General features: G+C 39.7%; 1 protein-coding gene across 1 annotated transcript in view; it reads right to left on the reverse strand.

Annotated features, from left to right (window-relative positions):
- The window catches only part of MLLT3 (myeloid/lymphoid or mixed-lineage leukemia (trithorax homolog, Drosophila); translocated to, 3), a 74,680-nt gene that overhangs the window by 17,021 nt on the left and 40,795 nt on the right, over window positions 1-16,864 (reverse strand). Inside the window, exon 6 of the mRNA XM_009891521.1 lies at window positions 1,503-1,581. Within this exon, the coding sequence (XP_009889823.1) occupies window positions 1,503-1,581 (79 nt within the window). The remainder of the gene's footprint in view (window positions 1-1,502; window positions 1,582-16,864) is intronic.

The raw sequence follows: 16,864 nt of genomic DNA on the forward strand, positions 1-16,864 counted from the left end.
GGGGCAAGCAACTTCTGGTTAGGAAAAAAAGCATGGGTTCTGACCAGAGCACAAGATACAGCATGAACACGCCACAGTATGGCTGGTGCTTCATCGCTTTGATACACAAATACACGGTCCGGGCAATGAAGGCATTTAGTTAGCTAGAACTTCCAGAAAGAAGCAGTAATCACTATTTACTGTGGCAACAAAGAGGAGACATATATACCAGCTGCACTTCAGAGTTGTTCATATCAGAAGGAAAAATCTACCATCTATTCTTGAAAAGGTACAAAAACCTGAAAGACAGTCTGTGATATGTCTTAAATACAACCCAGAAGAGATGGATGGACCCAGTCTGCTCAGAAGAAAATCCTAAGTCAACAGGTTTTTGCCCAAAATAAGACAACAGATACAGGAATGGGTATCCAAATCTTTTGGCTTGTAATGGACAGTTCACACCTCTATGGAGGTTTTCATGAGAGAAAAAATGGGGATTTGGCAAGAAGGGGTTCCATTTAGCCCTAGGTAAAAAATCAAATGCCTGAAGCAGTCATCAACCACAGTTCACTTCAGCTGTTCCTTTCTTTCACCTGGAGTAATCCTTCCAGAACACACTGGAAAATCAGTACTAGTCACCTACAGAAAGGCAGTAGGACAAGTATGCATTGTGTGTAGATCTACTTAAAAACAAACTGTCTGCCTGAGGCCCTAATGTGCTTTCATAACCTTAAATCATTTAGGAACGTAAATGGATAAAACAAATGCAATTTTAATTAGTCAAAAGTTGATTTTTTAATGCTCCTGATCCATAAACCAAAACAAAAGCTGATTAAGAATGTATCAGTTGTACAATCCTATAAACCCAGGGAGAAACACCAAGCAGGAACTAAATAGTTTAATAGATCATGTAGAATGAAGCTCAGCTTACTTATAGAAAACCTGCCTTGGCAAGTTCTCTGGGAATAAAAATGCAATTCTTTACTGAGTTCTAAGTAAACTGTAATTATTGGACAGAAAACCAAAATGCAAACTTAAAGTCACTTAAGTTGTGTCTGAAGTAAATACTGTATGCTCTTAAAAATTCCCAATAGTATGGAAAGATCATGGCCCTTTGAAAGGGTCCACATACACCCACCCTTGGGCTTCCCATGGGAAGCTGCACCTTCCTGGGCAGGGCTTCACATGGAGCAACTGCCATGGCACCTAACCCTGCAAACGGACAACCTCAGAAAAAGAGCCTGTTTTTTGAGTTTTGCATCTCTTAAAGTGACTGGCACATATTTAGTGGTGCAAAACAAATGCCCTTCACACCCTTTTCTGAGATAAATGTTTTCTCCCCTTTTATTTTGCCCTTACAGCCACATGTGAAAACAACCCAAGGAAAAGTCTCTAAAGCAAAATTGTGGCCAGTTCAGGCTGTGAAAGGCAGCAGAAAAGTGGTAATGAGATGCCACCAGTTCTGTTTTTACTGGCCTCTTCATTTCACACATTCCTTTCAATTTCTTTTCCTTTGTTGGTACCTTGTTGTCTGCTGTTTTGAGATGGTGTAAAACTGGAACCAGAACTGGAGCTGGAACTGGCAGGACTGGGCTGTTCAGACTTAAAAGAGAAAAAAAAAAGAAAATAAATAACATTGTAAGAAACATTTTTGCCTAGAACTCTTACTGTTAGTTACCACCTAAGGCACACTGTCAAGGAAGAAGAGGTACAGAACAGAGTGATACTCAGAGACCTTTATTTCAGGTGTTGGTAAGGCAAACCTTGTGGAAATTGCTATTCACTCAACACACGTACATACTACTACCTCATGTGTAGTTCTTTACTAAAGCAAATAATCTAACAAGAAGTTCCCAACACCTTGTTTGAAAGGCTATACAACATGAGACCCTAAATGAGTTTATAATAGACCTAAGGTTCCTGTGCCCTTGTAATACTGCAGCTGCGACATTTTCCAAATTAGTAATGATGCAGTAGAATCAAAAAACTCAGAAAGACCTCATATCATGGTTTGGGCCGACACCTGAGCAGACCACACTAAATGCCAGAAGATCTAAGACAGCTCGCTCTCTTCTTCCTTAGAAAGTAAGTCATAAGATAAGGATTCAAGATAAGCTTTTCTGCCGTTATTGGATTTCTCCTCATCTGAACGCTTTCCATATGCATCAGGACTCTACCGATTGTAATACTGATTGAGCCAGAAAGATTACCTTGTTACGCAGGGAAATCATCTGGAACTTAGAGCTTACAAAAGAGAACTAGATTTTTAAAACAGAGTTGTTAAACTAACTTTACATTCTTTAACAAACAGTTCTAGACGTTGTTTTCCACTATTGTTTAAAATGTATAAGTTTATCTCTAAAATTCTATAAATTTCTGAGAAAGGTCTATTACTTCATCTAAAAACTCTGTATAATTCTTCTCATATTGGCTATGGCTTATGAGGGTTGTACTGAGAAGTCTTGCTTCCTGTTGCCATGTTGCATGTATCCATAAACTCTTTTGCTGTTTCTTAGGCTCAGTGGTTTGAAGTGCATGGTTGTCGGTACATACTTGCACACTCATCTGTGCACATGACACAAAGAACAAATCTGGTACATGGGCACAGGGGATGCTAACAGAGAACATAATACAAGAAAGAAGTGTCCGTATAGAGGAATGGTGAAAATCAGGTTAGGAAGTAATGATCTAAAAATCTACTATTGAAGAGAAAAGCTGCTTGTACTTTAAATTTTACACAACTGTGTTATTGTGACTTGTTATCCAGGCTAATGAAAGTTTTCTGACTCTCGCTGCCTGTACAATACCCCTCATGATTAAGTTAGAACTAAACTGTTATCAAAAATAGCAGCAGTAATATCCAGTCACTGTAAAACTGAGTTTTCAGGCACACACACTAGCAGTTGCTTTTTCTCCATAAATCAATCTATTGTTGCCTTTCATAATGAGCAGGCAGATTTACAGCCTTTTACCGCCTTTTCTCACAATGAGAGATGCCTACTTGGGCAACAGAATGCTTAAGAAAAACACCATAAACATCTGCTCTCCTCAAATCAACACCAGCTCCAGTTCTCAGACAGTCAAAATACAAACTGTGGACCTGATTGTATGGGTATATACAGCTTGTATACAGCTGAATCAAGACTGTGCAAGAAAACCCAAGCCAACAACACCACAACCCATTTCTGAGTACCAAGAGAGATTCTTGCATAGTACACAGCATCAGACCTTTTCAGAAGACACTGCAGCACCACTTGACACAGCTCCAAAAATAACATAATTCTGAAGAAAATTTTTTTTTCTTTAATGCCCGAATTTCTGCAAAACCATACAAGATTTTTAGCTGTAAAATAATTATGATAACATGAAACAGACTGCCTTGATGAATCACAGAATGGTTTAAGTTGGGAGGCACTTTAAAGATCATCTAGTTCAACCCCCTGCCATGATGAGCAAGAGTCAATTCAAACTTTAAACACATCACCACTCTGGAAACCAATTTCAGTCTTCCAGCCTCGGGTTACTGTTAAACTTCTTGTTTATCTGTAACTTTCTGCTTTTTGCAGCAAAATTACTAGCTGACAACGGTTTCTGCATATTTCCATTAACTGTATTTTTCCTTTATTAATTTCAACATGAACTTTAACTTACGTGAAATCCATTCCTCTAAAAAAGTAACAAACACTAAATGACTATCAAACTCAGTATAAATTACTTGAAGAAGTGCTAAAACTGTAGCGAAAAAAAATAATCACACAGGTGTGGAGCTATTTGTCACTATTAAAACTTCACTACTTTGTTTTGAACCAGTTTACTGGAAATGAAAAAGAGAAAAGGCCTGGTCTTGTTTACATTATAAGGCATGCAAACACCAGTGAAATTCCTCTGTGTCAAAATTTCCTCCCATCATTAACTAATTGATCCAGGATCACAAGAAGAAATGAATATGAATACATATAAAGTTGTTACAATATCTTTCTGGTAAAAATTTTGCTCTGCTTTAGCAAAATGACTTTGAGAAGCCAAACCATACAAAGTCCCAGTGAAGCACAAATGATCGTCCCTACTCTTTTAAAAAGGGTTCTTGAAACAATTTACATTACTTAAACAGCTCCGTCTGAAAATTTATTCCAAGAAATACAGATTAGCATAAATGTTAAAATTGTTAAGTATTGGAAATAAAACCTAGCTTTTTTGACTTTTAGAAATCTGGGGTGAGAGCGCACCCAGAGGAAACAGCTGCTTTTAAAATAAGAATGAATGTTATTAAGAGAAAAGACTTGACTTTTTAGAAGGAACTAAAAATATGCCTTCCATGTATGAATATGGATCAGTGCCGACAGCACCGATCCTTCCAGTTACCAGAGGCTATCTTTTGTCACTTAAGCAATGCTTTTTGGCAGGTTTAAAGGCTGTTATCCCAAAGACTTAGGTATTTATGGCTTTATTCACTTGGGGTTTCTGCTCTTATCCACTGGTTACTAATCACCAAACAGATTTTTTTTTTTTTATGGTCTGAAATTAGCTAAAGGGTGTCCTTCAGCAATAAAAGCTTAAGACAGTAACAGAAAATAGCTTCTCTCATATGTTCTTTTCCTGTTTTACTAGTTTTCTCTTCCTGCAGACAAGCTAATGAGAGTTTGGGCCCAAACTGTTCATTAGTGCAACGACCCAATATGATTTACTGCATTTTTAGACAGTCTATTTCGTTTTACTGCTCTCACACTGATGCACAGGAGACACTGGCTTCTTTAGTAGGCCTGGTTGAGGGATTCTGTGTTTTGAAACTATTCAGCATGAAAAGGGACTTTTCTTTGGCTCAAGTTTTCCCTGAAAAGGTACTTTTTCACCAGCTCTAAATCACATGGCTTCTGGCATTTGCAAACTCTTGCCTGTTTTTACAAGTAGTACAACAACTTACTCCTGAGCTGCAAACAATTTTCAGGCAAACTCACCTGTTAATGACACTGGATATAATAAAGCTGTTTCTGTAATATTTCATGGTTGCCCAGATTCATATAACTTCTTCTAAAAATAAACTCCATCATTTCATCATTTATATTAAAAAATAGAAAACATCTGTATGTGGGTGACAATTGGCTTTTCTTGCCTTCCCCATAAGTGTTTTTAAAGGAAGCCTAAATATTGTTTCCTGAAATAAAACTTAAGTGGTGTAGTAATATCCCGTTTCATATCAGCCAGTCTACTCATTTCCTATTTTTATGCACAATAGTCTTAACGATTTATGTTTCTGTGCGCCATACATACTAAAAAGTCTATCCACTTAAAACTGCTTATTGCTATTGCAATTGTACTTTATCCAAAGTTAGCTTCTCAGGGAGAAAGAATGTGCTCCCCCAGGGCAAGTTGTCTTCCCTAACCAGACTCCTGTACTTAGGACTTCTACTGCCTCTTCAGCAGCCTGTCACCGGCCACCACCCCAGCTTTTAGTAGAGTATCCCAACCCACCTGTAGCTCAAAGGACAGAACAACCCCACCTCGTCCACCGAGTATCTACATCCACCACTGCAAAGGGGAGACACGGTTTGGGTGTTCATGATACCACAAGCCTGAATTGAGCTGCCTGCACCCTGCCCAAATTCTGTATCACTACATCTGTCAAGCTGCTACATTACCAACTAACCTCCAAGGCAGGGCAAAAGCTCTCCTTTTTAGCCATTCACAAAAGTCAGCTTGCAGATTGCAAGCTCACAGGGAAGACGGAAGAACAGGGGTATGGAATGGGAAGTGGAATTAATTTAGAAATGGAAATATCTATTCATAACTACAACACTTAAGTAACTAAAAACTATATTTAGAGGAGTAATTTAAGATTAAGGAGATGTAAAATTTAAACAGGAAATGCCAGATTATTGATTTTTGAGAGGAGGCAGAGACAGTCATTGGGCAGAAAATATGACCTAAGGTACCCATACAATTAGCTGCCTTAACTATTTACAGTAATTTCAAACAAAAATGCCGTATCAGTGTTGGAGATGAGGTTATTTGTTAATTAGGTTGACCCTGTAACTGCTACCTGAGCAAGTTCATGGACCCTGATGCACCTGCGAGTGCTGAGGGAGCTGGCAGATTGGGAGGCCACTCTGGATATATCATCTTTGATTGATCATGGTGACTGGGAGAAGTAGCGAAACAATGGAAGAAAGCAAATGTCACTCCTGCCTTCAAGAAGGAGGACCCATGGTACTATAGGCTGGTCAGCCGCACCTTAATCCCTGGGAACATGATAGAGCAGCTAACCCTGGAAACCATTTCTAATCACTTAAGAAAGAGAAAATCATCAGGAGCATGGCTTCACCAAGAGGAAATCATGACTGACGAACTTGATAAATTTCTGTGATGAAATGACTGGCCTGGTAGATGAGCGTACAGCAGTGGATATTGTCTACCTGGATTTCATTAAGGTCTTTGATACTCTCTCCCATAAGATCCTCATAGACCAGCTGTTTATGTATGGGGTGGATGAGCTGACAGTGATGTGGATTTAAATCTGGCTGAATGGCTGGGCCCAGAGGGTGGTGATCAGTGGTACAAGGTCTAGTTGGAGGCCAGTAACTAGCAGTGCACCCCAGGGGTCGATACTGGGTCCAGTCCTGTTTAGTATCTTCATTAACTATCTGGATGACAGGCCAGAGCGTGACCTCAGCAAGTTTGCTGATCAGACAGAACTGCAGGAGGGGCTGATACGCTCCAGGGTCATTCTGTCACCCAGAGGAACCTTGACAGGCTGGCAAAGTGGGCCGACAGGAACCTCATGAAGTTCAACAAGTGTGAAGTCCCGTCCCTGGGGAAGAACAGCCCCATGCACCAACATATTCTGGGGACCCCCCAGCTTGAAAGCAGCTCAGCAGAGAAGGACCTGGGGCTCCTCATGGATCTTATTAATGTATATAAATACCTGAAGGGAGGGTGTAAAGAGGACGGAGCCAGACGCTTTTCAGTGATGCCCAGTGTCAGGACAAGAGGCAATGGGGACAAAGGGAAACACGGCAGGTTCCCTCTGAACATCAGGAGACACTTCTGTATTGTGAGGAGGACCAAGCATGGGCACAGGTTGCCCAGGGAGACTGTGGAGTGTCCCTACTTAGATACCAAGAAAATGCTTAGACATGGCGCTAGGCAACCAGCTGCAAGTGGCCCTGGTTGAGCAGGAAAGTTGGACCAGACGCCCAGATGTCCCTTCCAACCTGAACCAGCCTGTGATTCTGGGAATCTGAAACACATCCTTCATCTAACAATCAGTATCCAGAAAAGACCTTAAGCCAAAATAGCAACTGTTTCGTCTGAACAATTGCACTGGATGAAGCAGGATTTGCGTTTCTTTAGAGACCCTCCTACTGAAACATGTATCTACTTTTGAAAGAAAAATCCTTTTTCTTCTTTATTTATGGACATATTTTGTCTTAGATTTATAAATAGAAAATAAAATTAAGACACTACTAACATACAAACTCAGAAATACTTAGGCTAGTGTAAGACTTAGAGAAAACTCACATCAAAGAGACTGAGCTAACACATGTGGATAAAAAAGTTCTTTTGGAGTACACTGCACAATACACTGGAAAGATGAAGCACTAGCACTAGCACTAGTGAAGGCTGCTGCCTGTAGGAATATTTTTGCTGAAGGAATTTTATTGGTAAGAGCGGAAGGCACACAGTAAAGCAAAGAAGTACAGACGAGACGATTATGGTTTCTCATGTAGAGCAGCTGAATACTACAGTTTCCATAGATTTCATGCCTACAAGATAATAAGTAAACTAAAGGTAAAATAAACTAAAGATGTGTATGGTCATGGGAGTATGAACATGGTCCTTAACAAACTGAAAGAGGCAGAGTGCAAACTGATGGAAATTCTCATCCCCAACCAAGCACGAAAACTCTGTTCTGAATTTGTAGGTAATGCTGGTAAAGACAGGGTTATATAAATTCTTTTCAAAACTGGCATTAAAAATGTGTTATCCGGACAACATTTCCCCAGAAATGTGTGAAAAGCCATCAATATTTGTGAAGAATTAATAAAGTATGAGCAGTACAAAGTGAGGAAATTAACAGCTCTACATTCTATTCAAAGTCTGAGTAACGTGAAAAAAAAACCAAACACAAAAGTGGGCCCCACTGATGGAAGATGAAGATACCTATATAAAGCACCTGTTTGAAGAATATTGCTCATCTTGTAAGCACAGTGGCATGACAGCCCTGTGATTAGAGAATGGTGACTGCCTATACTCTGGGAAGTGTGGAAAGGTCAAATTAAGCTGACAAGCAATACTCAGATACTGATTTTCTGGCAGTTTGACTTTACAATTTTTAAACTTCCCCCCTTTGAGAACCTTCAAACATTATATACACAAAGCTCTCATAAGCCAATAAAGGAGAGAAATGTGTTTTAGAAAGAAATTCTAACCCTCGATTTTAGTACTAGACACAAACTAGAAAACTCAGCCTTGGTATTAAAGCCAATGTGAGAGTTTCATTCAACTAATGTATGATTTCTGCTCTAATGGGGCTAATAGCAATGGTAGAAGATAGATGGTAGCTGTTATGGCCAGCCTTGACAGCTGCTGCACACTATTTTCTCTCCTGTGCCCCATTTTATCAGCACTGAGAAGGGCAGATGTTGATGCAGTTCCAGTTCACTGTTTGGGAAACTGAACAGACAGTTGGCTGTCACTTTTTATGCAGTAAGAAGGTTGTTCACCTAAATTCTCCCAGATCTGAAGTCCCGATGTTAGAAATGCATGCACTCGTATTAACAAAGAAGCAGCTGGAGAACAATCTCACTACATGTAAGACTTCTTTTATGGATGTTATTCTGCGCTACAGTACATTTCCACACCATTAGAGATCTGGTCTTCTCAGCAGGTATTCACAGACTGCAAATTTACCGTAGTTCCTCCCTCTCCTTATGTAGCTCAAACTCTGCAGAGTGCTCCCAGCATGACCCTACATTAAACCTTTACTATGCAGAAATCTTGTGAAAGTCATACACGCCAAGTAAATACAGACCTAAATATATGAAAAACGACAGTTTTTCTTCTGAAGTGCTGCTGCAGAGTCCCTCTGCATTGTCTTTGCTATTGCAGACTGCTGGCTCCTGAACTAACATCCCAGAAAATAAAAAAAAAAAAGGCCAAAATTTCACCATAGACAGATCTAGTGCAGTTCTTCTATGCCATCTGTGTTGGCCTTGTCAGTTTTATGGCAAGCTTCATCATATTTACTGTTTTCTCAAACTTAACTCGAGAGATTTAAATGATTATGTGAAAATATCAGAGTTCATTTCTGTACATTCCAGTTTCAGCAAAAAGCTGTAGAGAGAAAAATACAAAAAGCTATGTTGTACCCTAAGATATTCTTGAGTCCCTAAAACAAAACAAAGCCCCTCAAACTATTTTTCAAAGTTTCATAATTTTTAGCCAATCTTGTGATACTGTAGACTGAACGATGATTTTTAGATGTCATGGCTGGCAACAGTATGCTCTATACACACTTTTCTCTACAGGTATTTCTGAGGCATCTATTAGTATTGTTCCTAACCACTTGCTCTATGCTAATATTATCATGTATTTGTCCAGTAGTTTTCACAAAAGATCACGCATAGTATATACACACAGAACTATACAATGCTGATTCTCTGAGGAAACAAAAAAACCCAACCCAGAACAGGTTGCTGTCATCTTACTGGTATTTTACCATTTACAGCCGACACATCTGCATGCTGTAACTTTGCCTACATGTGTACTTTTACTGATTACGACAAAAAATAATACTCATTTAAAGCTCCTTGTCCCTGCTTTGGAGACTTAAAATAGGTTTTTGATAGTGTGATCGCAGTTTTACATTAGTAGAAAGAGTTTTGCAGCTCTTTCATAAGGTGTAATAAGTTACTAACATAAGACAAAGAAAAGCTTTTAAAAAAAATAAGAATATCTAATACTTGTCTATTTTTTAACTACATTCCACCCACACCATTACAATGTAGTGTAATATATTTGGATTGTAATTGATACAGGTAACAGAAGTTATTAAAAATATTGGCTAATTATTATTTAAAATATTGGCTAAATTAAGATCTCCTGTGCTACAACCCTGAACAATCTTGAGTTTTACAGCATTCAAAGGATCAAAAAAGGCTGCATATGGCACAAATAAATCAAGTTGAACCACTGCATTTACAAACTGATTTCTTTGGCTAAAATTGTAACATTTAACTCAAAAAATGTTATCTACTGCTAATGGTCCTCTGCCAAAGCAAATTTAGGTCACAGAGAACACCAAGAGTGGCTTTTTGCTTTTCCCTTGAACCTGCATTTTCCTGCATTGAACCTGAGAAACTTTGCAACTGAACTGTTGTTCAGAATATTCAGACTATGGCTCTTGGTTCGGTATTACTGCCCATTTGTGATATTTCACTCTTCTTGTGGAAGATCCGATGCAGTAAGCACTGTCTTGAAACCATGTCCTTTTCACCCATGGAATAAAGTTACACTGTATTAACTAAACCGCATTAAAGCAGCATGGGCAATGGGAAAAGATTATTCACACAATAAAAGAAATGAGAATTACCACAGCCTATATCCACTCTTTTCTTGTCATGGTTTAAACTGTAATATGCTTGCGGTTGATAATTTGAATTATTAAAAACACACAGGCTGGACTCATATGTAATCTCCTCTCGCTGTTTAGGTAATACCTAAAATGACCTCACACAAAGCAGCAAAGTCATTTGATTTACTTCTGCCCTAATCACAACTGCTCACCAACAATGGTATTAAAGGACATAAACTTCGCAATGGTGTTCTGATCGGTGTTGTCAATGTTGAGGCCCCCGATTCAGTTACTGCTGCCCCGGTACCCATTATCCCCAGACACGACTGCTCTTTCCTACTACTCTCTGCCCATTAACCTCAGCTACAAAACACAACTCTCCTGGTGATGGGGTATATACTATCTGTCACGTTTAAATATTCTCCTCTTAACATCTCTCTGAAGTGATGATACAAGTTTTGTGGATACTTAAACAGATTCAGACAAGTGCAAATAGCTCCATTTATCCTTATCTCCTAACTTTGCTGTCAGAAACATGAATTCCTACAACACAGAACACTTTTGCCAGGTGACTTGCAGCATGGTTAGCACACAGTAAGCAGTCCCTTCATGGAGGTTCAGGTATCCATGACAAGATCTCTCAGGACAATCTGAAAAACCCTACATACGCATCCTAGAAATCAGGCAGCCCTGTCTTGCCATGCTACACATAAGGGCAAGGACTATTGTTTGCAATGGAATTAATTCAGCATTAATTAGCATATTTCTTGGTCCCTTCATAGCCACACAGTCTTACAACAAAGAAGTCCAAAGCTGTATGCACTGACTTGTTTTCAGCCCCAAACAGGAACAAATGGCATGAGATATTGCTGCTTGGAGAAGAGCATTAGAAACCTCACCAAGGTACACATGGCCAGAGCAAGCACAAACTACACATTTCAGCTGGGCAGAGGAGGATTTCTATTTCCAAGGGAAGATGCAAGCCTGCTTAGAGGCTTTTCATAGAAAATGTTAGGTTTTATATGAAATACTACTGACACAGCAGAATGTTTTACTCAAAGCTTTTGGTTTGTTTGTTTGTAGGAAAAACGGTGAAGAAAATTCATTTTGCAACATCTTTTTCTAACAAAAAACATCAGCTGCACTAATGTATGGACTACGCTGAGTAAGACAGCACTACTGAATGATGACACCATGAGTTAAACCAAATTCACACCAACACTTCTTAACAGTTTAAGCGAATGACAATTTTTCCACTGCTGGTGTAGGATGACCTTCAGCGAACACCCAAATTATTGTTAGAATTAGTTGCAGGCATGAAGCTTTCCCTAAACAGTAACTGCTGCCTGGCATGCCTTGATTTTGCAGTGAAGGAGCGTACGCTGTTGTCGTGAGGGAAGAGGCACCTGAGGGAAGAGGCAACCCCGCAGAGGGCACAGAAGAGTACCGCTGGATTACACCCGCTTTCACTTACTCCCTACACCAGGGTTACATGCACATGTTAATACGGGAAGAACAGTGACACATAGGCATGATCACCCTCCAGTTTGGGGCAGGCACATGATGTTCATGAGGAGCATCCCTTGCCCATTCCGAATGGGCTCCCCAGTTTTCCCCTGCGATGCGGCACCGAATGCCAACACCCAGCACAACCCCAGGGCTCCACAGCACGGGGAGCCAAACAGCAGTCCCACATCAGCCAGCAATGAATCGCCATCAATTCTGCACAGGCACGGTACATGATACACTCACAGTAGCAGTGAGTTCAGGCAGCCTTTATCCTGCCTTGATAAAATTTAAACTTCAGGGAACTAGTCAGTCTTTAAAAAGCAAAAATTAAATTCTGCGTTTAGGTGTGTCCTGGAGAATTCGCATCAGTCATCAGTAGATTAACAAGCTTCTGAATGGGAATCATTATGAAAATTATCTAATGATTTTCATGACTTTGGCAGAGAACCTTCAAAAGTACATGAGTAAAACATGCCATTTTTTGCCAAAGAAAACAACTGTAAAGTTGCTGGTTCCACATGAAAAACAAAAGGGCATAAGAGCCTTGGTCAGATCTAAGTATTGTAGACATAGTTCAACTATTTCAGCTGATAACTAACAGGTGTTGGATTTTATTTTAATTACATGGAGCCATTTCTCTGGATCCCAACGTAATGTATTTAAGTAGATAAAGCAACTTCAAAGCAATGACATCTGTACCAAGAAGATCTCACCCGATCATGAGTAAAATAAAATATCTTTAACATTTTGACTGTAAACATCCTGACCTCGCAAAACTGTCATGACTTTACTGGCCCAGGCACAAAGTATTTTCCAGTTAAAATCCTTACTTTCTGCAGGCTAGCTGATGAATAAATTTTCCAGGGATGAAATATAGAAAATAAGGCCCCGATCCAAAAATGCATTTATGCAAATGATTGAGTTAATCCACATGAGTAGTCCCTGAAGAAATGGATGTAGCCAACACTTGTGAATAAAGTAAAATAATGAAGCCTGAACTAGTAGCCTAATAATGTATGATGTTATTTCTGTGGTCAAAATATGACATTGCCCCAAATTGAAAAAAACAACTCAATATCCATTACTTTGCCTCAAGAATGCAGAATTTCCTGACTCTCACAAGATTACATTTGCAACCTGGACATTTAACCATATCTACACAGTTTCCGTCTACCGTTTTATTTCTAAATCCTTAACATTTTTGTAAGCCAGTGATTTCCTAACACACCATGGCAACAGAAGTGCCTCAGTTTAACACCCAAGCTTGCTGCCACTGAGGAATCACTACCTGTCAATCTTGCTGTTTCCTCATCCAGCAATGGCTCATCTAACCACATACAGAGAGCTGCTTAACAAGCACCTAAGCTTTTGTGTGTGAAGCCAAAACATTTTTCCCTTCATAGTAACAGCTAATAAAAACAGGCTTAGTGTAGCAGCTGAATGGTGCCGCGCTACCATAGATGCTGATGGCCGTAGAGCATACTTGTGCCTACCACCATTTCTCTAAGGAGGTCTGATAATCTCAGGCCACTACTTCTCTCTGATCACACACCTGGAAGGAAACACCTTGGACTGTACAGTATTTACATGACCTGTTAACACCCACCTGCTTGCGACCACTGAATTACCGCCTCGACACAGGAGTACTATGGGCAAACCATCCCACAACAGTGGCTTGCAGGGTTTTAAGAGCAGCATCCACACCTGGACTAAAAGTAACCAAATACGGAAACCATGCATTAAAATACCGAGCAAAAAAAGTAAAGACTCGAAGAATACAACCAGTTGCAAACTCACAGTGCCCAGCCAGCAATGAAGGACATCATCAGTACTAATCCTCTTCCGCTTTATTAAAGATCTTAACAGAGTCACAGTTTCACAAAAAAATTAAAACCTAGCTTTCTTGTATTTGCTGGGTAACCACATGAAAAGTCCACACGGAGCTCTACTTCACTACTGGTATTTCTAACCTTAAGTATAATCTGAAAGAGACCTTACTTTGGCTCACAGCCCTGGCAGAAAGCAGGATTTTTCAGCTAACAAGGGCCTGGAGGTTTTACTGGACCATGGGGGTTTTTCAAAATATTCTTCCGCTTTTGTAACAGTAAAATTAATAGATGATGGGCCAGATCCAAAGTGGCATTTTATGGATTACTTTAAAAAGGTACTCACGTTGTAACTTTAGGACTGCTTTTAAGATAGGCAAGCAGTTAATTAAGTATAAACCCATAGTCTTGGTGATCACTACTATATTTTCATTGTTCTGTAATGGACCTCCAAAGAAGGAGTTGGCATTTTGTTCCCAAACTAAAAGACCTGCTAAAGTACTCTGCTTTTAATAACTGAAACTCCTTCCCCCTGAGCTGTCACAATTTGCTAGCATGCATTTCTGCTCAGGTTGTATTTCCATAGGCTTCAACATGCCAAGAAGCTGCTACTATTACTAATGGCAATGCTACAATTGCAGGGACATATACAGTCAGGAAAGGAAAAAAGAATACACATCACATGCAAAATAATCACACCAAGAGCAGAAATTCATCCAGCAGAACCATATGCATTCTTTAAAAAAATCCACCAACAAACAGCTTTGAAGCATGGCAGAATTTAAGAGTTTTTGTTCAGATCACTGCAACTGGAGATACACTGAGAACATCTGTTAACACCTAAATATGTTATATATCATCTGCCTGATCTCCTTTGTGTCTGCTGCAGCAGCTTCACTTAGAGCTATGCACCATTTTCTCCTCCCTACCCAGCCCAGCACAACTGGCAATAATCAAACAAGAAGTACCAGAGCATCCCTTCTGTGATGTCTCCACAGCTCAGAAGGGGCAGCCCCAGCCACGGAAAATGCCTCACTCAGATCCAAAACTCTGTATTGCCCCATCTCACACACCAGTTTGCAGCTTACACAAACGTTATGAGAACATCATCGTATTTCATGGTCAGACAGGCAACAAAATCAAGACAGTCAAGTCCTTTCTCTTCTTTTTTTTTTTTTTTTTATGATGTTGCTGCACTGTCCCATATAGGAAGCAAACAGATGAAGCTTGCTTTAACTAAAACATCCTGCCATTGAGTTTAAAAGCAAAATCTTTGGAGTTCTCAAGTGGACTGTGCTAATATTCCTACACCTCAATAAAACCATAAACATGACATGCTTTCACTTCATACCCTAGTTTACATGCTTCATACCAAAGCCAGTAAAATAATTCCTCAGCCCTTATGCGTAATTTCTGACTGAATATCCTACATGTCGCTCCCAAATAACTTTGCTAGCTCATATGACTCTAAAAAGATCCACACTGTTTTTAAGGCCAAGTCTATCACTAACACTGAAGTCCAACACATTTTAAACCACGGACGTATTTGAAAAGCGATACTCAACAAAGCAGCGTGAAGAGAAATGCAGACACGTTTCACTTGCCCACAGCTCAAAGTCAGCAGAAAAACAGAGCTAAAATAAATACAGTAGTGCACCACACTGTGGTCTGCTTGGCATACACTATAGAGAAATGACCATACGTGGTCTTATCCTTTAAGTAATGCACAGAAAGGCTATTGAACAAGGCGAGAAAGTTTATCACTAAGCAAGGATGTGGTTCTCTTTATTTCCCATGGTAATTTTATAAAGGTATTTGGAGCTCATAACAGGGATTGACTGCAGGACATCAGAGAACAGCCTCTGGCTTTCTGAAATGCACCCGAATGCACCTGGCTGCATTCTTAAACCTGAATTTTAAGGGACAGCTTGGAGGGTGGATTAACCATTGGCAGACACGCTCTACCATGTGAAAAAGAATCCACTTCTCTTGGGGGTGCTACACCTCTGTGTCCTCCACTTCATGAAGGTGAAGGCCAGTATTTCAACTGTGAACAGAGAACTAGGTAGAGCATGATGCCGATATTAAGAAGGGCTGAGCACACCATGCTTTTCTGTCTGAAATTAAAGCCCATTAATTGAAAGGATATGCCCCACCTCCAATCACTGAATAGAGGCTGTATCTGAAGGAATCAGAGGAGCAGCAGCGTTGCCTTCCTGTAGCACCTACCCAGTGAACCAGCAACTCTGTTTAATGATGCTAGTGAGCTTCCATTACCATGAGGTCTTCTCAGAAAGTTATGCCTAATTTAAAAACCCAAACCCAGCTTTCGCAATTGAGAACTGATCATGGACTACCCCTCGTTCTGAAAACAGTCTTCAATGTGACCAGCAATAGCAAAAAAATTACTTTTGGAGGAAGGTCTAGCTTTGGGTGAATATGTTTGATAGAAGCAGCATGAGTTCAGCTGAACTTCCACTATGTGGCATGTTGGACAAATTTCCAGAGATAATGTCTGCACTGTTGGCTGATGTCCCACTTCTTAACTTGTTTCTCACATATTATTAAAAAAAATAAGTTACTGGGCAAAATTCAGAAGCAATGAACATTTGCCAAGGGAAGACTCCTCTAGAACCTCTGAAATAAAGATCTCTACTCTCCATCCTGAGGTGTTTTGTGTTTTTTTAAAAAGCAATGTACACAAAACCCACTTGGCTTTGTGCACCTACTGACAAACTGAACTCTCTGTAAAATATAAAAGCACAACTAAAATAATTCTAGGTGAAATAATACAACCTTAGCTACGGAGCAGTTACAGACATCTCTGTTAAATTACACTGTTTCTTACAAATTTATTGTGTTTGATATGCATAGTTATGCATATGAGCTAATACCAAGGAAGCAGTCAGTCACCATTTTGGGACATGTGTGTTTGAGAAGGAGAACATCTCTTACTCCATGGAGTGAAGAAAATATTGCC

This window comes from Charadrius vociferus, unplaced genomic scaffold, assembly GCF_000708025.1.
Source record: "Charadrius vociferus isolate BGI_N301 unplaced genomic scaffold, ASM70802v2 scaffold198, whole genome shotgun sequence".
Lineage (NCBI taxonomy): Eukaryota > Metazoa > Chordata > Aves > Charadriiformes > Charadriidae > Charadrius > Charadrius vociferus.